The sequence below is a fragment of the Notechis scutatus genome, chromosome 3 (genome assembly GCF_049901735.1).
Source record: "Notechis scutatus isolate UNSWTSFEM ecotype Mainland chromosome 3, rNotScu1.2, whole genome shotgun sequence".
NCBI lineage: Eukaryota > Metazoa > Chordata > Lepidosauria > Squamata > Elapidae > Notechis > Notechis scutatus.
In genome coordinates, this window is record NC_142011.1 from 115,653,274 (window position 1) to 115,679,928 (window position 26,655).

The 26,655-nt window shown below is 42.3% G+C and overlaps 1 protein-coding gene across 2 annotated transcripts in view; it reads right to left on the reverse strand.

Moving 5' to 3' along the window:
* Nucleotides 1-26,655, reverse strand: part of LOC113426379 (protocadherin beta-16-like) — a 138,365-nt gene that overhangs the window by 85,774 nt on the left and 25,936 nt on the right. Inside the window, exon 1 of one of the 2 annotated variants that reach the window (XM_087960997.1) lies at nucleotides 10,193-12,812. The exons of the other annotated variant lie outside the window; for it this stretch is intronic. Within the exon in view, the coding sequence (XP_087817123.1) occupies nucleotides 10,193-12,616 (2,424 nt within the window). The 5' untranslated portion in view covers nucleotides 12,617-12,812. Of the gene's footprint in view, nucleotides 1-10,192; nucleotides 12,813-26,655 lie in introns of those variants that run through there. 2 annotated transcript variants of the gene reach the window in all.

Sequence of the window (26,655 nt, forward strand, 5' to 3'; positions counted from 1 at the left end):
AAACTGTTATGTTTGGAGAATAATGGAGACCAGACATCTGACCAGTGACTTCAACTCTTTAATAGAGTTAAATAGAACAGAACAGAGCAAGGCTATGGGCAGCAGTAGCCCCTTTTATAGGGTTGGCTGTTACCCTCTTAACCAATACTAAGTGCATCAAGTTCAAACTAATAACCAATAAGAAGTGTCCTAAGCTTGGCCAATCAGAGGCTTGTTATGAACCAATCCTTGTTCATTGTTTAAGGACCAATCAAATGTGCAGGCTTCCAAAACCTGCTTTGCATTTAGGTTTATTACTTTTTATTCATTCACAACACCCCTCCCCCTTGGGTTCCATTTGAGGGGAGCTGTAACAAAATCTTCAAGGTAGACAGGCCGTTTGGTCTGTCTGGATGATTTCCGTGGCTCCACTGGGTTTGTTCTTAAGTCCGGTTCCGGTGGAGCATTTGGATGATCTTTATTAAGTTCCGTTTCGCTGCACGGTGATTCCGTGCTGCTTCCGTTGTTGTTGTTTCCGCCAATCAATGTTTCTTCGGGGTTTCGCAGTTCGGTTTCCCCCGTGTTCAAGTCCCATGGAAAAGTCAACTCCCTCCCGTTTCAATCCCGGTACTTCGCTGGGCCGTAGGGTTTCCGTTGGCCTGCTATCCGTTATATCGAAGTCAATTTCCTTGATATTTCCTCCCCCCTCAGTTGGTGAACCCGGGGAGCCATTGGCGCTGGGTAGTAATCTCGAACGGAGTTGGTCTATGTGGCGTTTCCACACCCTGCCATCGTCTGTTAGCAGGCGGTAAGATTTAGGCCCAGTGAGGTGGGTAACGGTAGCGGGTATCCATAAAGGGTCGCCGGAGAAGTTTTTGGCAAAGATTAAATCGCCTACCTTAAATTCCCGGCATTTGCTGCTGGAGCCGAAAGGCTTTTCGGGTGCGTATGCGGGGTGGAGCCGGTCAAGGTGCGATCGTAGTTTCCGCCCCATAAGAAGTTCGGCGGGCGTTTTGTTAGTAACGCTGTGGGGCGTGATGTGCTGCAATAATAAAATTCGATTGATTTTCTCGTTGATGTTTCCGAATTCCATTTTGTGGAGGGTCTTTTTTACGAACTGTACCATGCGTTCTGCACGCCCGTTCGCCGCAGGGTGCGCGGGCGAGGTTAACGCATGGCGGATGCCCGGTCAGCAAGATATTGTTCGAATGGTAATGCTGTGAACTGTGGGCGTTATCCAAGACGAGGACGTCCGGAAAACCATGTGTGGCAAATAACTTGTTTAATTTGTTGATAACTGAGTCCGTTGTAGTGGTGCTCATTCAATGGATCTCGAGCCAATTTGAATAGGCATCGACTGTAATAAGGAAAGTGTGCCCTTTCGTAGGCCCCGCAAAGTCAATATGGATACGGGACCAAGGTCCTCTAGGGGTTTCCCATTTGGTTGGGCTTGCTTTAGGTGGGGCGTTGCTGACGTCTTGGCAACGTTGACAAGTGGCGACCCAGGCCTCGATTCTTTTGTCGATTCCCGGCCACCAAGCGTAGCTTCGTGCGAGTGCTTTCATCCGCACGATGCCCGGATGTCCGTCGTGCAATACCGCTAAAACAGTTTGTTGCAGTTTGCCCGGGATTACGACTCTATCACCCCACAAGATGCAACCCTTTTGAGAAAACAGCTCGGTTTGGCGTGCTTTAAAGGGCGCCCATTCAGGTGATAGCTGTTCTGTTGGCCACCCACGCTCAACCCAGCGTAAGATGTGTTGCAGGACCGGATCTCGTTTTGTCTCGAGGGCAATGTCTCTCGCCGTCAATGGCGGTGCGTGTAGAGTCTCAATTTGCAACGTTGTGATGGTTGGGGCTGGATCTTCAACCAATTCTGGAAGCGGTGTTCTGCTCAATGAATCAGCGTGGAGAATTGATTTCCCGGGCGGTGCTGCAAGGTGTAGTTGTACGCCGCCAAGAATTCAGACCAGCGGGTCATTCTGGGGGACAATATATACAGGGTTGGTTTATTACCCGCAATAATCCCCAGTAGTGGTTTATGATCCGTAATTATTGTAAACGCACGCCCATACACATATTCATGAAACCTTTTAACTGCCGCCACAATAGCTAAAGCTTCTTTATCCAGCTGACTATAATTTCTTTCAGCTTTAGCTAAAGTTCGTGAAAAAATGCGACGGGAGCTTCTGCTCCGTTCGGTAAGACATGGGCCAAGATTGCTCCAATGCCAAAAGGTGAGGCGTCACAAGTAAGTTAGTCTCTCGTTGTACTGCATAAGTACAGAATCAGAAGTTAGCAATTTCTTTACTTGCTGGAAAGCGTTTTGTTCACGTTGTCCCCAAACCCACGTTGCTTTTTGTCTAAGAGTCTATGTAATGGTTCAGCTACGGTTGCTTTATTGGGTAAAAGGCGTTATAAAAATTGATAAGTCCAAGGAACGCCTGTAGATCTGCCTTGTTCCTTGGAGTGGGGGCCTTCTTAATTGCCTTTAGTTTGTCCTCAGTGGGATGGATTCCTTGACTGTCCAGGAGGTATCCCAAAAACTCCACCCTTTCGGTACATAGCTGGCATTTATTTTTTTGACTTTGAGGCCTGCGTTTTGGAACCTTTGTAAAACTAGGCGGAGTCGTTTTTCTAGAATGTCCCTGTTCGGGCGGCGATGAGCACATCGTCGAAATACGGTACGACCCCTCTTATCCCTTGTAACAGCCTTTCCATTAAGCTCTGAAAGATTCCTGGGCGACGCTCACCCCGAACTGGAGCCAGTTGCATTTAAATGCGCCCCTATGCGTGACGATAGTTTGCGCCTCCGCGGTGGCTGAATCTACAGGCAATTGTTGATAAGCCTGCGCTAGGTCTAGTTTAGCGAAAACTTTCCGCCACCCAGGAATGGAGCAGGTGTTGCACTACCGGCACTGGATATGCACTTTGCTGGAGTGCGTGGTTTAGGGTGGCCCGGTAGTCTCCGCAAATTCTCAGTGACCCATCAGGCTTGATAGGTGTCACTATTGGGGTTTCCCATCGGGCGTGGTCGGTGGGTTCCAACACGCCCTGTTCTATCAGTTTATCGAGTTGTTCATCGATTTTAGGTTTCAGGGCGAACGGCACCCGCTGCGGCTTAAGGCGGATGGGTGCTACCTCGGGTTCAAGCTAAATGAGATTGGGGTCCCCTTGTACTTGCCTAGTCTGTTCGTGAAAACATCTTGGAATTCTTGCACGAGGGCTTCCTCCCAATCGTTGCTCTCGGCACGGTGGACTCCCGCTACAGTGATTCCAAGTGGTCTGAACCATTGAAGGCCTAAAAGACTAGGCCGGTCACGGTCCACGACAGTCAGTGGCAGTGCGACGGTGCGGTCCTTGAAAGAGACCTGGAATCGGCGGGACCCGACAATGGGAATTCGGTTACCCTGGTAATCTTTGAGGATAACCCTTTGAGGGTTTAGGTCTTGGCGGCGAATCGTCGGGATGAGCTGTTGAAGCGTCTTCCTGACACCATCGAGAGGGATGATCCTGAGTCCACCTCCATGATGCAAGGTTTGTTTTCGATCGCGACCTCTACTCGGATTTTCCCGGCATCAAGGGATGTAGCGTGGCCTATGGTAATTGTTTGGTGGGTCTCTTCCCGCCTGGTTTCTTCATGCCTGGTGGAAGTGATGGATGGTTTGTTTCTGTAGGAGTGGCTTCCCCATTGGTGATTCAGTTTGTTTCGGGGTGTGCCGAAGAATTCTGAAGACTGGCATTCGGCCTGTCGGGGTTTGGAGTTTTGTTTGCTTCTGCAAACCTTTCGATGTGACCTCTTTTCCCGCAATTGCGGCAGAGTGCGTCGAGGAATTTGCAGCTGGATCGTGGGTGATTCGCCCCACATCCTGCACACGGTCGGGATGAGGGTTGTGTGAACTGGTCTCGTTCCATTCGGAGTCGGTTGACCTCTTCCTCATCGCTTTCTGATGGGGATTCTAGGTCTTCGTGGTGAGTCGATACCGGGTGTCTCTCTGAGCGAGGCGAGGTATCTTTGGTGAGTTGACGTAGCGGTGCGTTGGTGCGGCGCATTCGGGCTGCCGACTTCTTGGTCGCCTCCGCTGCAGTGGCTTCTTTAAGGGCATCGGTGAGGCTGATGTCCCCCTTAGCCATAATTTTGCTCTGGATCGTGCCGTCTTCTAGGCCCAGAACCAGGCGGTCCCAGAGGGCTTCTTCTAAGTCGGAGAATCCGCAGAGGCCTCCAAGGTTGCGGAGGTCTGCGATGTAATTGGCAAGGCTTTCGCCCTTCCGTTGGTCCCTCTGGTAATATTCGTGTCTTCTGACTAAGGTTGGCACAGTGGGCGTGTAGTGAGCCTGTAGTAAAGGCTCGAGGACGTCCCAGTCCATCTCTTTTACTTCAGCTGGCTTGGCAAGTGATTTTGCCATTTTAAACACGGTAGGCCCGCAGTGAGTTAGAAAGATAGCTCTTTTTTGCCGGTTGTTGCATCTTTCAAATTGTTGGTCTCCAGAAACATCTGGAACCTATCCATGTACGATTCCCAGTCTTCGGTTTCTGGGTTGAATGGAGCGGGTGGTACGGCACCGCTGGCCATGTTGCCGTTGATGGTGCGTGTTCGACCACGTGCTCTGTTGGTTGCTCTGTAACTCAGTCAGCTCTTCGGTCTCCGCATCCCATCCTCGTCGCCAGTGTTATGTTTGGAGAATAATGGAGACCAGACATCTGACCAGTGACTTCAACTCTTTAATAACAGTAAATAGAACAGAACAGAGCAAGGCTATGGGCAGCAGTAGCCCCTTTTATAGGGTTGGCTGTTACCCTCTTAACCAATACTAAGTGCATCAAGTTCAAACTAATAACCAATAAGAAGTGTCCTAAGCTTGGCCAATCAGAGGCTTGTTATGAACCAATCCTTGTTCATTGTTTAAGGACCAATCAAATGTGCAGGCTTCCAAAACCTGCTTTGCATTTAGGTTTATTACTTTTAATTCATTCACAACACAAACCAGCTATTTCATATCCCTTCTGTTTTAGTTGGTATTTTTTTCTGACAAATTTTCATCTTTCTGGAAATCTTCACCACATGGTTCTCAAAATCCTGACCTGTTTAAGCTTTTAATCACTTTTGTACCACTATCCAACAGTCAGAATTGAGCCTTGATCATGAGATGAATTATAAATTCTAGAATTCTAGACCTAGAAAACCTAAAACTATGCTGCCTTCGGTCCGATCTAAGTATAGTATATAAAATCATACATTACAATGTCCTACCTGTCAATGAATACTTCAGCTTCAACCATAACAACACAAGAGCAAACAATAGATACAAACTCAAGGTTAATCGCACCAAACTTGATTGCAGGAAATACGACTTCAGCAACAGAGTGGTCAATGTCTGGAATACTCTACCTGACTCTGTGGTTTCTTCCCCAAACCCCAAAAACTTTAACCTTAGACTGTCTACTATTGACCTCACCCCTTTCCTAAGAGGTCTGTAGGGAGCGTGCATAAGCGCACCAACGTGCCTACCGTCCCTGTCCTATTGTTTCTTTTATTTTTCTTATATGTATCCATGTATTCATAACTATGTTTTTACTTATACCTATTATCTTGTAAGCAATTGACAAAAATAAATAAATAAAATAAATAAAACCTTCTGTTTTTGATCAATGTACTCAAATCTCATTTAAATAGTTTTTCACTCAGTCCACATTCCTTCTTTCAAACACCCATTCAACCCCCTGCAAAATTCCAAATATTTTGCAAATTAGTTTCTTTTCTTTTCAAGAAAATTGAAGGTTTCGGTCAAAAAATTGCTTTGGTCAGTCAGCTTCAGGGTTGAAACCCTGACAGTTTGCTCCCTTTCCCCGGATGCAGGGGTTGTAAAATATTGGGTGCAATGGATGAAAAAATGGATGAGATGGCAACCAAGCAGATAATTAAATATTGGAATTAATCTCCCTGCTGCTGTCCTTCACCCTTTACCTGTGGACGGTAGAAGATACTTGGTCAATTTGGAGAAAGAAGAAAAATAATTGACATAATAATCTGACATAATCTTTGACAAATTGCAAGACAAAAAGGACAAGTACAAAAATGGAAAGAGGGACACACAACTAAGGCAGAATATCAGCAGATAATCAGAATCTGCAAAGACAAAGTCAGGAAAGCTAAGGCTCAGAATGAACAAAGGCTTGCAACAAAAGTCAAAGATAACAAAAAAGTTTTCTTCCACCATATAAATGAGTAAAAAAAATAAAGGAAACAGACGGTCCACTAAAGAGAGAAGATAGCAAGGAAGTTACAAGCAACAGAGAGAAAGCAGACCTGCTTAACTCATTCTTTGCATTAGTCTTCACGCAAAAAGAAACTATACCTCAACCCACCAAAAACGTAACTGTAAAAGACAGACTAGAAATAAAAGTTAAAATAAGAAAACACCTGCCTGATCTTGATGAAAAAGTTAAAATAAGAAAACACCTGCCTGATCTTGATGAAAAAGTTAAAATAAGAGAACACCTGTCTGATCTTGATGAATATAAATCACCGGGACCTGATCGATTACACCCCAGAGTTCTAAATCAGCTGGCAGATGACAGCTCAGAACCACTGCACCACATCTTTCAAAAATCCTGGAGCACCAGGGAACTACCAGAGGAAAAGAGGAAAAGAGCTGATGTGGTTCCCATCTTCAAAAAAAAAAAAAAAAAAAGTGTGGCGGGGAAACAGACACGGGAATCTACAGACCAATCAGCCTATCATCAATACCCAGGAAGATACTGGAAAAGATAATAAATAAACAGATCAGCCAACATCTAGAAACAAGTAATGTAATAACTAGCAGTCAGCACAGGTTTGTTAAAAACAGATCATGCCAAACCAATCTTATTTCATTCTTCAACATAGTGACTAAATTAGTAGACCAGCGAAATACTGTGAATATAATATACTTAGACTTCAGCAAGGCATTTGACAAAGTAGACCACAACCTATTTCTTGGTAAGCTAGAAAATAGTGGAATAGATAGCATCATTAGATTAGATCAGGGGTCTTCAAACTTGACAGCTTTAAGACTTGTGGACTTCAACTCCCAGAATTTCTCCTCCCATCATGTTAGCGCAAGAATTCTGGGAGTTGAAGTCCACAAGTCTTAAACTTGCCAAGTTTGAAGACCCTTGGATTAAATTAACAGAGTTGGAAGAGACCCTACACCATTTCTGACAAGTGGCAGTCTGGCAGTCCAATCTCTTCTTGAAAGTCTAAAATGAGGAAGCTCCCACAATACATCAGATGGATTTGTAACTGGCTGACAAACTGTACTCAACAAGTAGTCTTTAATGGGTCTATGTCTACATGGAGGGAAGTAAGCAGTGGGGTACCACAAGGTTCTATCTTAGGCCCAGTACTCTTCAATATCTTCATAAATGACTTAAATGGGAGAATAGAAGTGGAACTTACCAAATTTGCAGATATACTAAGCTGGCAGGAAGATAGACTCAAGATCCAAATGGATCTTGACAGACTTGAACACTGGGCCCCAGTGGTGGGATTCAAATAATTTAACAACCGGTTTTCTGCCCTAATGATTTCTTCCAACAACCAGTTCACCAAACTTCTCAGAAAGTTAACAACCAGTTCTCCCAAACTGGTGTGAACTGGCTGAATCTCACCACTGCTGGGCCCTATCTAACAAAATGAAATTCAATGTAAAGAAAAGTAAAGTCTTACACTTAGGCAAGAAAAACCAAAAGTACACATAATAGACTGGGTGAAACCAGACTTAATAGCAGTAACTGAGAGGGAGTCTTAGTGGACAATCAGCTAAATATGAGCCAGCAGTGTGCGGTGGCAGCCTAAAAGCCAATGCAATCCTAAGCTGCATTAACAGAGCGATACCATCAAGATCAAGTGAGGTACTAATACCACTCTATAAAGCCTTAGCAAAACCACACCTAGAATACTGCATCCAGTTTTGGTCACCACACTATAAAAAAGATGTTGAGACTAGAAAAAGTGCAGAGAAGAGCAACCAGGATGATTAGGGGGCTGGAGACTAGAACGTATGGAGAACAGTTTCAGGAACTGGTCATGGTCAGTCTAGTGAAGAGAAGGACCAGGGGAGCATGATCGCAGTGTTCCAATATTTGAGGGGCTGCCACAGGGAGGAGGGGGTCAAGCTATTTTCCAAAGCACCTGAAGGCCAGAAATGGAATAATGAATGGAAATGAGTCGAGGAGAGATTAAACCTGGAAATAAGGAGAAATTTTCTGACAGTGAGAACAATCAACCAAGGGAACAGCTTGCCTTTGGAAGTTGTGAGAGCTTTATCACTGGAGGCTTTCAATAAGTTATTGGACTGCCATTTGTCAGAAATGGTGTAGGGTCTCCTGCTTGGGTGGGGGGTTGGAATAGATGACCTACAAGGTCCCTTCCAACTCTGTTAATCTGTTAATTCATTTTTTGGCCAGAAAATCTTTTTTTATTCAGTCACATTCCTTCCCTCAAATACCCACTTGCAATAATTTCTTTGCAAATTATTTAATTTTCTTTCAGGAAACTTGAAGATTTTTTTGAAGGCAGGATTTATTAAAGAATTTCTCGCTCAACAAACTACATAAGACAATGGAAGATAAAATATCTGTGTAGGACATAAAATACAAGCAACACCAATAAAAATTGTCAGTGTGATTAATTATCTTTGGGAAATTTATGCTGAGGTTTTTAACAGATAATTCTTTACATTAAAGGATTAAATTACATTAATGTACATTAAAAGCCCAGTCCAGTTCAATGCTATTAAAAAGAAAACCAAGAAAACAATCAGCATGATTGCACAAAAGATTCTCAGACCAACTGAGAGGGGAAAAAAGGATAACTACAAAAAATAGAGGGATACAAACTAAGGCAGAATACCAAAAAGTAGCTTGAACCTGCAAAGGTGAAATTAGGAAAGCTAAGGCTTTGCACAAAGTAAGACTTGCAACAAATGTCAAAAACAATTTTAAAAAGTTTCCTTCAACACAAACAATCGGTCCACTAATGGTACAAGATGGCAAAGAAGTAATGGACAGTAGAGAGAAAGCAGAACTGTTTAACTCATTTTTCACGCAAAAAGGAAACACTACTCAATGGATGCATAAATGACAGGTTAGGAATGCAAATTAAAATAAAATAAAATAAGCAAAAATAAGATAAGAGAACACCTGTCAGCTCTAGGTGGATTCAGGTCACTGGGTCCTGATGGACTATATCCCAGAGTTCTGTGGGAACTGGCAGATGTAATCTCAGAACTATTGAATTGTATCTTTCAATGTTCTTGGAGCACAGGGAAACTACTGAGGATTGGGAAAGAGCTGATTTGGTTCCCATCTTCAAAAAAAGAGGAAAAAATCCAGGAAGATCCAGGAAATTACAGACCAATCAGCCTGACATCAATACTTGAGAAAATTTTGGAAAATTAGGAAAATAATCAAGCAACAAATCTGTGAACACCTAGATGCAACAAGCTTAAAAACAGAAACCAACACGTTCATCAAAAATGGATCATGCCAAACAAATCTTATTTCATTCTTCAACAAAGTGATCAAATTAGTAGATCAGTGAAATGCTGTGGACATAATATACTTAGATTTCAGTAAATCGTTTAATAAAGTAGATCACTACTTTTTGACAAGCTAGTAAAATGTGGGATAGATAGCATTAGTATCGTTTTACAAAGCTTTAGTAAGACAACTCTTGGAATAATGCATCTAGTCCTGCTCACCACAGAAAAAAATAGAGTTCAAGACTCTGGAAAGAGTGCAGAGAAAAGCAAAAAAATGATTAGGTGGCTGGAGGCTAAAACATATAAAGAACGGTTACAGGAATTGGGTATGTCTAGTCTAATAAAAAGGAATGACAGGCATGATAGCATTGTTCCAATGTTTGAGGGGCTCCTACAAAAATGAGAGGTTCAAACTATTTTCCTAAACAACAAAAGGCAAGACAGGAAACAATGTATGGAAATTAACTATTAATGGTGAGAGCAAGCATCCAATGAAATACTTGCCTTCAGAAGTTGTAGGTGTTCCATCACTGGAGGCTTTCAAAAAGAGACTGGAAAACCATTTGTCTGAAATGGCATGGCATCTCCTGCTCAACCAGGGAATTGGACTGGAAGACCCCCAAGGTCCCTTTCAACACTATTATTCAATGTTCTAACATAAATTTCTTCATTAACAGATTATACTCACCTGGGATATATGCTCTCCTTCCTCCAATTGATTGGGAAGATCACAGCACTCATTTCCAATCTCTGGATTCAGCATAGTTCTTTGATGCTCCATAGTAAAAACAGGAAAGAAAGGCCTAAGGAACTTGAACTCACTGCTCAGAGACCCATCAGCTAAGCACACTTCATAGCTGTAGGCCTGGGAAGATGTCCCAGAATTAGGATCTACACACTTGTCTTGCAAGTTTGGTCCCCCAGGGAAATTCGATGCAGAATTAGAACTTCCTATGAACTTCCTTTGCTTCTGAAACTTGGTTGCAATGAACACCATGACAGAAAGCAGAAAAATGGATGAGATGGCAACCAAGCAGATAATCAAATACATTGTTAGAGTATGATCTCCTTCCTGCAGGATTTCACCCTTAGGATTATCCATAATTTTCATGTAAGGCTCGGAGAAGCCGTCCACTAGAAGAATTCTTAGGGTCGCAGAGGCAGACTGAGGAGGATGCCCATTATCCCTAACTACCACAATAAGAGTGTGCTTGAAACTGTCTCGGGTGTTCATTGGCCTCATGGTTTTCACCTCTCCATTCTGAGTCCCAACAGCAAAGAGACTTGGATCTGTGGCCTTCAGCAACTGATAGGAAAGCCAAGAATTCTGCCCAGAATCTCTGTCCACTGCCACCACTTTGGTGACTAGGTAGCCTGTCTCTGCTCCCCGGGGAACCAGATCATTTGATGGAGAAGTGCTGTTCTGAAGGGGGCAGAGGATGAAGGGGACATTGTCATTTTCATCCGTGATAAGAACTCGGACCATTGTTTCTGAGCTCAGTGGAGGGGAGCCCTTGTCTACAGCCCTCACCATCACCTGGAAATCCTGTATATCCTCGTAATCCACAGATCGAATGGCATACAAGTTCCCAGTTTCAGAGTTGATGGAGATGTAAGATGATGCAGGCTCTTCCCTGATCTTTCCAAACAAAAGAGAGTAGGTTACTTTGGCATTCTCTTCTGTGTCCACATCCGCGGCATGGACTGATCCAATGAGCAGTCCTGGAATGTTGTTTTCTCGTAAGTGCAAATTGTAGAAACTTCTTTCAAACATTGGAGGGTTATCATTGACGTCTGAAAGTAGAATGCTAATAACAGTCACTGAAGTGAGTCTGGGAGAACCATGGTCGGTGGCTGTGATGGTGATGTTATATTGTGGCGTTTCTTCTCTGTCCAATGGCTGTTGAGTCACAAGCTGGTAGTAATTGTTCTCAGTCAGTTTTAGTATAAAAGGCAGGTTTTTCTCAGTGTTGCAGGTAGTTCTGCCATTGTCTCCGGAGTCTTGATCTCTGATGCCAAAAAGAGCCACCAGTGTTTCCGGGGGAGAATTTTCTGGTAAAGGATTAGTGATGGATGATACAATTATTTCTGGAGCATTATCATTCTCATCTTCAATCTCAACAAGAACTTTACAATAAGTGGACAATCCCCCTCCATCTGTGGCTTTGATGCTGAGTTCATAATTATGATTTTCTTCATAATCAATTTTCCCTACAAGTGTGATTTCCCCAGTATGATTGTTTAACCTGAATGATTGAAGTACTTCTGCTGGTGCTTGGCTAAAAGTGTAAATGATGTGAGCATTCGATCCAATGTCTTTGTCAGTGGCTTCAACTTTAACAACCAATGAACCTGTATGACTATTTTCCATTAGCTGCACTTTATACATGGTTTGTTCAAATTGGGGCACATTATCATTGATATCCAGAATATCAATGATTATCTGTGCTGTGCCAGTTCTCCTTGGGATCCCTCCATCCACAGCTTCCAGAGTGAGGATAAACTGAGGGATCACCTCGCGGTCTAACGGTTTTGCCAAAACCAGTTCTGCATATTTCTTGCCATTATTTTGACTTTGTACGTCCAGCTTAAAATATTCGTTTGGGCTAAGTATGTAGTTCCGGATAGCATTTTTTCCTTTGTCTAAATCATGTGCTGTCTCCAAGGGGAAATGTGCATTTATGGGAGTCTGTTCAGGTATTTCAAAAAGGAATTGATTCTTAGAGAATGTAGGGGAATTATCATTGACATCTTCTACCTGAACTTCAATTTTGAAGAATTGAAGAGGATTTTCCAGCAAAATTTCAGAGAATAAAGTGCAAGGATCACTCAGACCACATAAAGCTTCTCGGTCAATTTTATCCCTCAATATTATATTCCCAGAATGAGGATCCAGCTGGAAATTCTGCCCGGAAGTCTTAGAAATCAACTGTGCTCTGCGAGCAGAGAGCTCCTTCACATCTATTTTCAAATCTTTTAGAACATTTGCTACTATTGATCCAGCTTTCTTTTCCTCAGGCACTGAATAGCAGAATGGTTCACACCACATACCAGAGCTACATAGAGAAATAAAGAACAAGACCACTTGCCTGCTAGGACGAGATGCTTCCATTTTTCCAGCCTCTTTCAGGAAAGGTCATACATTCAATAAGATTCTTTATAAAGCAACTCCTATAATTTCCTTTATAGTTGTGATCAGAATCCAATGGGAGTTATTTTTTGGTATTCATGCTTGGATATTTTCTTCGGAAATTTCTCAAAATTTAATTGAGAGCTGTTGCCTTTTGTTCTGAGATTCCTTTACCTAATGACTGGATCATTCTGAAGTATATGAATCTCTCTTTTTACTGTTTGGTGCAATAGCACCACCTTGTGTGCAAAGTAAAATGTAGCACTGAATTTATGAAACTCGATTGAAAAGGGCATTTATTTAAAGTATAGGAAAGTGTGTGCATCTTTTCCAAAGAACAAAACGTTGTAGAATCTTGGTGTCTTTTGTCACATCAAAATAATATATTAATAGTTTTCAATGTAGACAAAAAGGACTTTTGTTGTGATTGTACTGTAAAAGTGTATATATAGAAACATCTGTGGAGATTTGAGTCCTCCTGGTCTTGGTTGTTGCAAAGGTGCTTTTTCAAAAGGCAACTGGACTGTTTTTCTGTGAAGAAGAAGAAGAAGAAGAAGAAGAAGAAGAAGAAGAAGAAGAAGAAGAAGAAGAAGAAGAAGAAGAAGAAGAAGAAGAAGAAGAAGAAGAAGAAGAAGAAGAAGAAGAAGAAGAAGAAATTTTGCTTCCCATCTAAGAAACTTCATCTGTTATGACATCGCTCCCACCTTTCTGTCAGGACCAATATGCCAGGATTTGCATAATTAAATCTGCTTTCATCTTTCAGATCAATTTTGTCCTGGGATGTCTATGCAGATTCTCAGTCATCTAGGTCATGATTGTCCTAAAGGTGTTTTTTTCCCCCAAAAAGACAACTGGACTTTCTTGGTTTTTTTCTTTGAAAATGTTTTACTTCTCATTCAAGAAGTCTTTCACTTTGTCCAGGGATAGTAAATATTCTAGCAAATATCAAATAGTCAACCAGATATTGAATATATGAAACTTTTCCAATCACTGGATAGAAATGTTTTAGAATAATATATGGCTGATGCATTTTTTCAATATGTCATACTCCCATTCCTGCATCACCAATCCAGCCACTATTCTGGTTATGAGCAAAAAATGAACAAATCCAAAATTAATTTACAAAAAACATTTCATAGATGCCTATCTCAACTATCCATAGGGCAAATGCACTCTGGTATGTAACTGCTATGGCCTCCTCAGTCTACATTTACAACTCAGATACTATAGTTCCTTTAAATCTGGACTGAATTCAGCCAAATACATATCCAGAGAATAGAATAGAATAGAATAGAATAGAATAGAATAGAATAGAATAGAATAGAATAGGTCAAACTCGCTGTCAGGGTACAGAACTTTTCCCATTCACTCAACTAAAATGAACTTCTGAAAATGTATCAAAACGTATCAAGAAGGAATCCTTTATTGAGATGAGACAATTCATGTAGGAGTTCAAAGCCGCGTCTGAGGTCTCTCAGGCATACAGGGATACATAAGGGAGTTTACAACCCCTCCCCTTATCTCGATGTGTATTTAGTGAAACAAAAGCCAATATGTTAATTCCTCCCCACCCCTTTTGTAAGGAACGATCTTTTTCACAGTTTCCCAGGGCATACCTAATTTCTCCCCACCCCCTTTTTAGAACGAACTTTTCCAGAGATTCCCAGGACACATCTCACTGTGGAATTTTTATGATCTTCTCATCTCCTGGCTGTGCCTCTCAGAGGTGATAGGTTCTGGCCATCTGGCTTTTCTCCCTCCATTGTATCATGTGTGGGTTATACAAATTCGATATAAGGTTAAATATATTCAGGTTACATCAAGAAAGGATTTCTTTATCAGCCTCCCCCCCTTTTCTTCTTCCACTGAAGAAATGACAGATACACGGATCTGACACTCACATCGCCTTGGTGTCATCACGTGACATATCACAACTTCCCCCCCCCTTTGCTAAAACAGGCGTGGATGTGGCCAGCACATGATGCATCTGGCCCGCGGGCCGTGAGTTTGACACCCCTGGAATAGAATAACAGTATTGGAAGGAACCTTGGAAGTCTTCTAATCCAACCCCCTGCTCAAGCAGGAGACCCTATACCATTTCAGACAAATTGTTGTTTTTAAAAACTTCCAGTCTTGGAGCATTCACAACTTCTGGAGGCAAGTTGTTCCACTGACTAATTTTTCTAACCATCAGGAAATTTCTTCTTAGTTCTAAGTTGCTTCTCTCCTTGATTAGTTGTCAGGATTCTGGCAGTTGCCCTAATTAAATCATGAGCCTCGAGCCAAACTTCAAAACCTATAATGAATTTATTAGGAGCGAACATGTCAGCAGGACCTGTTTGAAGCCAATTCTGAGACACGTAATTCACTGTCACCCTTGACCCTGGTTTCCCCCCACCCCTCTGGGTGCATCATAATTCATATTCTCCAACAAAACACGTCCATAGCCAAGAGTTATCAATTCAATTCCAAACTGCTGCACTGCTCTTTCAAACTCCTTTCCCCCCCACCCCTTTCTGTTGGCAACTATAAAACAGCCATATAAATGTTTTATGAGTTGACATTCGGCTCCCCTCGCTTCTTGAAGGTGACCTATACAACACCAAAAAATAACAACAAACTGATTGCAGATATAGAATTTAGGGTTGCGAACTCTGCCCCCCCAGGCTTGGTTGGATTTTCTGCATGGAACCTTGCTAACAAGGCCATCAGCTTGGACATTCCTACTCTTTTTTTTTTTTAAGGAATTTTATTAATTTTCAATAAACAAACATACACAAACAAAACACAAAACATAAAAACATAAAACTTCTTTTTGGAAAGTGGCCTAGTCCTGGGTTACATCTTTTGGTACAGACATAAATCAAATTCATGCTCACTTTATATACCATTTCATATCTTATTTACCATTCTATATTTTCTGTATGGCTTCTCCCCTCTTTTCACTCTCTTAATTCTATTTTATTTATGTCATCTCAATTTAAATCATTATACTGATATCTTTGTTTTGTCCGTTATGTAATCATCTATTTTTCTTTTCTTATTAACACAATATTTCTCCTGTAATCACCAATTGAAGTATGACACTTTTATATCTGGCACCCCCCTAAATTAACACTTAAAATAATATATAATTCTCATTCTGATTCTGCTTAGCACATTCTAAAACTACCTACTACATTTTAAGATAAGAAAATAATAAATTTATAATATAGTTAAAACAATAATCCATAGTATATTAAACTTTATCATTTATGCATTTTAGTATTTTGTTAAATCATATAAAGATCCAATTTTCTAACATTATTTCAAATAAAGATACAAAAATACAATCTTATGTACTTTTGCAGAATCTCTTTTGTAATCCTAGTCTTTTTACACCCCCCCCCATCTCTTAATCTCCACCCTCTTGGTCGTCACTCTCTTCTGTAAACACAAACTATTTCATTTAGCCTTTCTTCTTTTTAAACTTTCTCTTCCTGGGGTCTATCTTTCCCCTAGATTTAACACTTAAAATAATATATAATTTCCATTCTGATTCTGCTTAGTACATTCTACATACATTTTAAAATAAGAAACTAATACGTTTATAATATAGTTGAAACAATAATCCAAAGCAAATTAAACTCTATCATTAAATCTTAAACATTTTACATATTCCCTTTAATATTTTATTAAATCATATAATATTCCAATTTTCTAACTCTATTTCAAATACAATACTACAATACAATCTTATGTGCTCTTGCAGAATCGCTTTTTAATTTATATTTTACCCTTTGTCTCTGAAAAAGATCTGTTTTTTACATCTTGTATCAAGCCTTTGTGACTTCTCTTCCCTTTTTCCTTTCCTTTCTTGTCCAATCTAGCCTTTTTACCCCCCCCCCCATCTCTTAATCTCCACCCTCTTAATCTCCCCTCTCTGTTTTATTCCTCTTTTCTGTTGCTTTCTGACATTGTATCGATTTTTCACCTTATTTTCCCTTTTTTTGATTGTTTTTTTAAGTCTTGAATTCTCCATTCTCTTTCCCTTCTTTCCCTTTTCTTCCTCAACTAAAGTTATTTGGTCATTAAAGATGGCTTCTTCTTCTTCATCCCAGCTTTCTTGTTGTAATTCCTGGTAGGTAGAAATCGCCATTTCCAAAAAGTGGAAAACAGATCCAGAAGAGCCCTTCCCTTCTTGTTACTCTTCTCTTAACTTTTGAAATTCCATTTTCAATTCTTCAACAGATAATGCCATTGTGGAGTTTTTTAAACAACTCAAAAGTTATTAGTCTTTCAAAAAATAGTTTCCAAAAGTCCCAAAGTCACCAAGCAACCCTAATCAACACAAACTGTTTCATTTAGCATCTTCTTCTTTTTGTACTTTCTCTTCTTGGGGTAGAATCAATTGCAAAGTTCCAAAATGTATTTATTGAAGTCTTATTACAGTTTATCTCTAGTCTTATAAGCTCCAAGCAATCTCCTCCAGCAAAGTCTTAATATAAGTTCTTTATCTCTCCCTTCCCACTTATAGCAAAAAAAAAAAAGAATTTTTAAATCTTTAATTCCAGTGTTCAGAAATCTTTAATACCCCCTTGGTTTTATTTTTCAAATTTAATTACCTTCTGTTGCCAAGACGGGTTTTCCCGATTTCCTTCTGCTATTTCCATAGGGAAGGAGAGTAAGAAGAAAAAAAACTTTCCCTTTTAACTTTCTTCTGCCGCTCTTTTACGATCTTCTTAGGGAACAATGTATCTTAAAAGAGTTGAATTTCCAGGGTATTTAGATGTTACTTGTTATCCCAGTTCAGCCAAAAACTTTCACTTTCTCTGCTTCCTCCTGCACAGTCTTGTCTGGGTGAAAGTTTTTTTGTGGCGGCCATTGCTGACCGCCACTCCACCACTTTTGGAAAAAGGAGTTCAGCCAGCTGAGGAGGGGAATTGCAATCCCCCCGAACCCCTGCTGGGCCTCCTCTATCTTCAGTCACCTCTACAGGGTGACTATTAACCCCCAAATCCGGCTGGATCGTGGGCACGCCAGTGGCGAGTGCAGCAGGAACCACGCACTATCGCGGATTCCTGCCGCCGCCAAAGCCTTTCAAACTGGAAGACACATACCTACTCTTTACCCAAGATGCCTCTGATAAGGGGTAGCCTTTCCACTTGATTAAATATTGGAGTTGTCTCCTGTGCCATCTCAAATTGAGGATTCACTGCACCTCATAATGGGTTTGGCCTCCTATGATCAAGGGGCCTGGGGGCTCACAAGGTAGGGACCTCAGGGTTGATCTGACCATGGGTTTTAAGAGACAACTAGTTTAGTTTAGTTTAGTTTAGTTTATTGTCATTGCACCTCGTACAACAAAATCAAATATCTTCAGTGCACATCATAATCATGACCATGAAAATAAATACAAACACACATCCTTCACCCTCCACACACTGAACCGAAAATCCCCAACACCGCACCAACACTGCACTATACAGCAGAATTCAAAAGAGCTACTGCCCCGGGGATAGAAGCTGGTTTTTCAGCCTATTTGTCCTTGTTTTTATTAATCTGTACTGCCTGCCAGATGGTAATAGTTCAAAAAAGGGTGCCCAGGATGAGATGGATCTTTGAGAATGTTTTGAATTTTCTTAAGGCAGCTGGAGCTATAAAGCTTTTCCAAAGAGGGGAGAGGGCAACCAATGATCTTCTGGGCAATGACATTAACCCTCTGGAGTGCTTTCCTATCTGCCACTGTGCAATTGGCAAACCATACAGAGGTGCGGTAAGTTAAAATGCTCTCTATGGTGCAGCAGTAGAAGGTCACCAGCAGTTTTTCATTCAGTTGTTGTTTCTGAGAAGTCTCAGGTAGTATAATTTCTGCTGGGCCCTTTTGACCAGGGCTGCAATGTAAGCATCCCAGGTCAGGTCCTTTTTTATGATAACATCCAGAAACTTAAAACTGGCCACTTGCTCCACTCGGTCTCCATTGATAATCAAGGGCTGGATGTCTGATCTGTTCCTTCTATAGTCCACTAAAAGCACCTTAGTCTTATTGGTGTTGAGAACCAAGTTATTGTCTCCACATCATGAAAGCAACCGGTCTACCTCATCTCAGTAGGCAGACTCATCCCCACCAGAGATGAGTCCCACCACTGTTGTATCATCTGCAAATTTAGTAATAGTATTACTAGCGTGAGTTGGAATGCAGTCATGCACATAAAGAGTATTTAACACGCAACCCTGTGGTGTACCAGTGTTAAGAACAAGGGCTGAAGAGATATGATTACCTAATCTGACCCTCTGTGAGCAGCCAGACAGGAAATCCATAATCCAAAGGCAGATTGAAAGTCCAAGGTCCAGAAGTTTAGACACTAGTCTATGTGGAAGAATTGTGTTAAACACAGAACTAAAATCCACAAAAAGCATCCTCACATAGCCCCCCCCCCCGTTCTAGATGAGTCAGAGTAGTGTGAAGAGTGATGGCTATAGCATCCTCTGTAGATCTATTTTTTCTGTATGAAAACTGGTGTTTATCAAATTTCCGGAAGACCGGAAATGATGTGCCGGCAGACCAATTTCTCAAAGCACTTCATAATGATAGGAGTGAATGCCACTGGTCTGTAATCATTGAGGTTATTAATAGGGAACTTCTTTGGCAATGGAACAATGGTGGAAGCCTTCAAACAAGATGGAATAGTGGACTAGGATAAAGACCGATTGAAGATTCTGGTAAAGACTCCAGCCAACTGATCAGCACAGTCTTTAACCACTCGGCCAGAGATATCGTCAGAACTGGCAGCCTTTCTCAGGTCCACAACCCTCAGAATGTTCCTCACCTCCTGTTCCTCTACAATGAGGTGGGGGCTACAATTGGCTGGTGGTTGTATTTTATCTGTCTCTGATGTCTCCACTTCAAAGTGAACAAAGAAATGATTCAGTTTCTCTGCCAATGAAGCATCCCCCTCAGCAGGGATGACATTGGTCGGTTGATGGTTTATAATTTGTTGAATCCCTCGCCACACCTGCCTCATATAATTGCTATAAAAGTTATCCTCAATCTTCCTCTTATAATTAGTCTTGGCCTTCCGAATATCTTCTTCAGATTAGCTCTGGCAACACTGTATCTTGCCCCATCACTGGAACTAAAGGCCTTGGTCCTGTCAAGCAAGAGGCGCTGGACTTCCTTGGTCATCTAGGGTTTCTTTTTGGGATAGATCCTAATATATTTATCCACAGTGATATTATCTGTGCAGTGTTTGATATAGCACAGAACAGTTGCAGTGTGCTCCTCTAGGTCAGGGTGGTAAAAGATGTCCCAATTTGTGTTCTCAAAACAATCCTGAAGTTGTTGGGAAGCATCTTCTGGCCAAGATTTCAATGTCTGTATCATAGGCAGAGCCCGTCTCCCAAGAGGGATGTACACTGGTGCTAAAAGCAGTGACATATGACATACTATGGAATACCGGGTGTATTTTCCCTAACAATCGGGGTAACTTCAGTTGCACCATGACTGGGTTGATGATCTTTACTATGGGGAATGGTCCCATAAACTTTTGTCCCAATTTCTTGCTAGGAAGTCTTAACCTCAGATATTTGGTGGAGAGGTAGACCTTCCCCCCCAACAGGAATGGCCTTTGCAGGGCTTGGTGTTTGTCTGCCTGTCTCTTATAGGTGTGTGCCGCTTTTGCCAGTACTTTTTTTGACATTCTCCCAAGTTGCTTTTAGTGTTGACATCCAATTGGTCAGGCTGACTGAGGAGGGGGAATCCCCTGGACACCCAGGTATTGGGACAAAGTCCATACCCCTTACTACCTTGAAGGGGGTTAGTCCCGTGCTATTATGAACAGCATTATTGTATGTGACCTCCGCAAAAGGCAGGAGGTCCACCCAATGGGACTGCTGATAATTCATGTAGCACCTCAGGTACTGCTCTACCATGGCATTCAATCTCTCTGCCCCCCACATTGGTGCTCAGATGAAAGGCCAAGCTAAAGCCCTGGGACAACCCAATAGACCGCAGGAACTCCCTCCAAAATTTGGCCATAAACTGGACCCCTCTGTCTGAGATAATTCTCTGTAGTACTCCATGCAGGCAGTAGATATGCTTCAGGAACAGCTTGACTAACTGCAGTGGTGGGTTGCAAAGTGGTTTACCACCAGTTCAATGGGCATGGCTTGGTGGGCATGCTTTGCACGTGTGCAGAGGCTTTCCTACTCACCTCCTGCAACCCTGCATTCTCCCTGTAGCTTCAACAGCTGATGCGCGGCAATCTGTTGTGCTATGCAAAAGCAGCTTCACTTCAAAAGCAGAGAATAAAGGTCAGTATGGGAGCCCAGGCAGGCAGGTGGACCCAACAGCAGCTTGTCAGAGAGAACTGGTTTGGTTTCCGCTGATCTTTGGTACTACCAGTATGCCAGAACCTGGCCAAACTGGTAGAATAGCACCATTGGCTAACTGGTGGGCTGAGGGTAGTCCACTGCAAGGTATAAAATGCACCTGTTTGGAAAATAAGTCATTACAGTCCAGATCACTGTGTTTTCCCCACTTTTTGGCAACTCCACTAAGAAGTCCATTGCAATCTCCTCCCATGGTCTCATCAGCTCCACTACCATCTGTAGCAGTCTGGGGTGTGTGTGTTCCTGGTTGTTTTTTCATCATGGTGCAGGTGATGCAACTCTTCACATAACTGTCCATGTCTTTCTTTATGCCGGACCATCAGAATTGCCTCCGATCTAAGTGTAAAGTCTTTAAGAACCCGAAGCGGCCTGCCAGTTTGGCGTCGTGCCTCCTCTGAAGAACTAGTGTGTGTAGGGATTCTGAGACATTGAGTTTTGTCCCCTTCCATGCTAGGTCATCCCTTTTTGTCAAGATGTGTTGATTGTCCCAGAACCAGGGGTCTCCTAGCAGTTCAGTTTTGAGTTTCATAGTTAGGTCATCTGTGGGTTGGTCTTGCCAATTGCGGTGTTGTTGTCTGGTGGTTACTTCGGCAGCTATTTGGATGGGGGGATGATGACCTCCTCCCTTTTGTACTTGTACTGGGGCATGCGGGAGAGGGTGTCAGCCAGAAAGTTCCTTCCCCCTGGGATGTGTTTTAGCAGGAAGTCAAATTGGTTGAAGTATTGAGCCCAGCGGACTTGTTTAGGTGACAGTTTTCATGGGGTCCTAAGGGCTTCCAGATTTTAATGGTCAGTCCAGACTTTGAATGGTATCTGCCCCCCTTCCAGAAGGTGGTGCCAGGTTTGCAGTGCCCATCTCACCATGAAAGCCTCTTTTTTCCATGCAGCCCATCGCCTCTCTGTGTCCATGAGCTTGCAGGAGGTGTAGGTGCAGGGCTGTAGGCTTCCTTGGTTCTTTCTTTGGAGTAACACTGCTCCCACTGCCACATCACTGACATCCGCTAGAATGATGAAAGGTTGTTCAGGGTCAGGATGCTTCAGCACTGGTTCTTTTGCAAGCAGTTCTTTCAGTGTTTCAAATGCTTTTTGGCAGGTTACGTCTCACTGTAGGGGTTGTCCCGGGCAGGTTTTCATTTCTGGACTCCCTGTCTTTAGGGGGTCCATCATGGGTTTGGCAATCCTCACAAAGGAGGGGATGAATTGTTGGTAGAAGTTTGCAAACCCCAGGAAACTTTATACCTGTCTGCGGGTGCAAGGGGCTTGCCAGACCAGAATGGCTTGTACTTTGGCTGGGTCCATCTCTATGCCCTCATTGGAGACTCGGTAGCCCAGGTAGTCCAATTGTGTGTGGTCTTTAATCCAGCTTCTTTACAGAGACGAAGAGCATCAAATCGCGACGAGTTGGGAACACCCATGCAAAGTTAGTGCTGGGAGCTCTGCCTTCCAGTGCTACTTTTATCCATTCAGTCAATTATTAACCCACACATCCAGTGGTCCCACACCTGGGCAGCCCTCCCCCATGTCTATCCTCCCCCCTCCCATCCATTCACTGCCCGTTTCACTAGCCATCTTCCTATGGCTAGTGACAAAGCATGTCAGCAACTCCCAGCATATCTTTGAAGCTGTGCCGGTCACTCTGTCTCTGTGCTTGTCAGCTGTGAGCCGCACTTGCCATCCTGGAGCCGCGCCCATCAGTATTGCCCTTGGGATGCTCCAGTGCCATTGGCTGTGTGTCGCTGGGTTCCCACCGTCTCCATGCTTCTCCAATCCCAAATGCCTAAAGTAAGCTGCCTCCTCCTCCCCCCCCTTGAAATGGTGAGCCCCAAACCCAGCTCGACCATCACAGTCTCAGGCACACTTACCTTGAATGTATTATTGCTGGTTTGGATTTTTAGTTAGGAGCAAGCTACCCAGCTCCTCTGCACTTCTTCTCAGTCCACCTCAGCTAGCAGCTCTTCCCAGCAGCCTCTGGGAAGTTCAAATGCAATGGAGATACAACTGATAATAAGATTTTTTGGCAGGAGAATCTTATGAATATAGGATATCAAGGCAATTGGTAAGCAATAAACATCAAACAGTTTCAATGAAGAAAACGAGATAGAGGTAGTCATGTGGGTAGCTGTCCAAAAATCTCTGTGAAGTTCTGAAAACCAAAATGGACAAACACTGGAGATGGAAAAGAGGTCAGTAACTGGTAGTAGACTACAATTATAGAAGTGATGGCAGGAAGGTAAATATGAGCTGAGACTGGTGTAGGGTGACAACAACATAAAAAAGCTTCTTCAGATAAAGGGTATTCAAAATGAAAGGAATACAAGTGAATATTAGAAAATTTGAGATAAACAGCATCACCACCAGGTGAACTTGTAGCTGGCTGACAAACCGTACTCAATGAGTAGTCCTTAATGGTACTACATCTACATGGAGGGAAGTAAGCAGTGGGGTGCCACAGGGTTCCATCTTAGACCCAGTAGTCTTCAATAACTTCATAAATGACTTTGGAATAGAAGGGGAACTTATCAAATTTGTAGATGACACTAAGCTGGCAGGAATAGCCAACACCCCAGAAAACAAGGATCCAAAAAGACCTTGACAGACTTGAACAATAAGCCCTAACCAACAAAATGAAATTTAATGTGGAGAAAAGCAAGGTTTTACACTTAGGCAGAAAAAACCAAAGGTACAAGTACAGGTTAGGTGAAACCTGACTCAAAAACAGTAACTGTCAGAATCTTGGATGATTATTTTAACATGCAGCAACAGCCAAAAAAGCTAATACAATTTTGGATCAGGCTTCACCAAAAAAAGGATATGTGCTCAACCAAAAATATAGTAGAGAAGAACTTGAGGGTGATAGGGTAGGATTGATGCTTGATATTGATAGCAGAAATGAAACCTGATATTGGTAAAAGCATTTTTAGAGAATATCAATTTACTTTAAATATACATGAATTTAATTTATGAATAAATTCATCTAGGGGCAGAGGAATAGTATTATACAGAACTGAGAGCTCTTTCTGATGGTCACATTGAACTAACCTTCCTCCCTCCCTCCCTCCTTTTATCCTATCTAGATTTATTTACCACCTCTATTCAAATGGACTGTAGATATAGTGCAATAATTAAAAATGTAAGAGTTTGAAATATAACAATAATAGCACAACCCTCTAGGAGGCTACAAGTAGAAGTTGAGGACGGCTTGTGGCAACAGGCCTCAATTTTTCTTACATACAGAAGACTACTTGATTACTAAAAGCTTTTAAGGATAGCCTCTGAAGCCAAGAGTTGAAAAGAATTGCAGGTAATATTTTCCGTGGCAATAATATACATGACAGTTATAGGTTCATTAATGTTTTTCTACACATTTCCCCTGTGAAAATGCTGCATAAGCACATACCTTAACCACATGGCCTACTTTGTATAACATACTGAGAGATACTTTCAATTTATTTTTAAAAAAAATCTATTTAACTTAATATTTGTTTTTATTCTGTATAAAATGCTGGGCCCAACATAATATCATGATCTCAAGTGATGCAAAGTTATAAAAGGACAATTACCACTGTCCCAATTTATTGTACTTCATTGTTTTATATAAACAAGTCTTATGCAATTAGAGAATACTCACAGAAAAAGTGATATAAAAGAATATAGCAAAATAAAGATAAGAAATCTGTACTTTCATCCAAAGGTTAACTCACCTCTTCCTTTAATTGGCTACCTGCACTCTGCTGAGCAGTATCTTGAAAATCAGAAGATGTTCTGTGGCCCTGAAGGCTGTTTAGCTCTCCCATAGAAAAGACCGGAAAGAGAGGCCTGAGAAATCGGAACTCGCTACTTAAGGATCCACCAGTCAAACAAACATCATAACGGTAAGTTCTGGAAAGTGACCCGTTCTGTGAATCAGCACAGTTCTCTTGGGTATCAACATTGGCAGGTGGGAAGTGAGGAACAGCCGCAGTAAAATGGCTTTGGGGATCCTTCTTGAAGACTTTCACCACAATAAACACAACAATGCAGACCAGGAACACAAAGGAGACTGCAGCCAAGCAGATCACCAAATACTTGGTCAAGGTTTTGTCTTCTTCCGGTTCTTGCACACTGACATCCACCCTCCTCAGGAAGGGATCCGAAAAGCCATCCACAAGAAGAACATTAAGCAACACCGTGCTGGTCTGTGGAGGAAGACCGTTGTCTCTGACCTGTATCACCAGCCTCTGCTTGTTAGTGTCTCGCTCATTCAGGGCTCTCCTGGTTTTCACTTCCCCATTCTGCGCTCCTATGCTGAAAAGGGCTGGGTCTGTGGCCTTCAGCAATTCATAGGAAAGCCAAGAGTTTTGGCCAGAATCTGCATCCACTGCAACCACCTTGGTGACCAGATAGCCGGCCTCGGCTGACTTGGGAACCAGCTCATTGCATGGGGATGTGTTGTTCTGGAGGGGATACAGGAAGAAGGGAGCATTGTCATTCTCATCTATAATGTGGATTCGGACAATCACTTCTGAGCTCAAGGAAGGAGAACCTCCATCAGATGCCCTCACAGTAACTCTGAAGCCTCTTATCTGCTCATAGTCCAGGGATCGGAGGGCATACATGTTTCCGGTTTCAGAGTTGATTGAGATGTAAGAGGTCACCAGGCCCTCACTCTTCCCGGGCAGAACTAAGTAACTCACTTTAGCATTCAGCTTTGTGTCCAGATCCAGAGCGTGGACTGAGCCGATGAGCAAGCCTGGAATATTATTCTCCCGGATCTGCATGTCATATGAAGACTTTTCGAAAAGGGGAGAGTTGTCATTGACGTCGGAGATCTGAACATTAATCAATCTTGTTGAAGTGAGCCTAGGAGATCCCCAGTCAATGGCTGTGATGGTGATGTTGTACTCAGAGACTGTCTCTCTGTCTAGGGGACTTTGGAGCACAAGCTGATAAAAGTTGTTTGTGGTGGCTTTGAGCACAAAAGGAAGGTTCATCTCCACGGAGCAGACCGTTTTGCTGTTGTCTCCAGAGTCTTGGTCTCTCACACTGAAGAGGGCCACCATTGTGTCCAAGGGAGAATCCTCCTTTAAAGAGTTGGTCAGAGATATGATGGACACTTCTGGGGGGTTGTCATTCTCATCTTCAACCTCTATTAGTATCTTGCAATGACCCCAAAGTCCTCCTCCATCCATTGCTTTGATGTTTATGCTATGACTACTTTCCCTTTCATAATCAATCTGTCCCCTAACAGTGATTTCTCCAGTCCTTTCATTTAACTGGAACAAATTATTTATTCGTTCAGGCACTCGATGGAATGAGTAGAGGATCTGTGCATTTGAACCAAAATCAGGATCTCTAGCCTCCATCTTAATCAACAGTGTGCCCTTAGAAAGATTTTCCTTTATCCTTACCTTATATTCAGATTGAGAAAATTGAGGAGAGTTGTCATTTATATCTAGAACATCAATATTAATTTGAACAGTGCCTGTTTTTTGTGGCACTCCTCCATCAATGGCCATCAGAGTTAATTGAAGATGAGGCATCTTCTCCCTGTCTAGTGGTTTCTGCAGAATAAGGTCAACATTTCTTTTTTCATGTTCATCAGTCTGTACTTCTACTGTGAAATGTGAATTTTTAGTGAGTGTGTAATTTTGGATACCATTTTTTCCTAGATC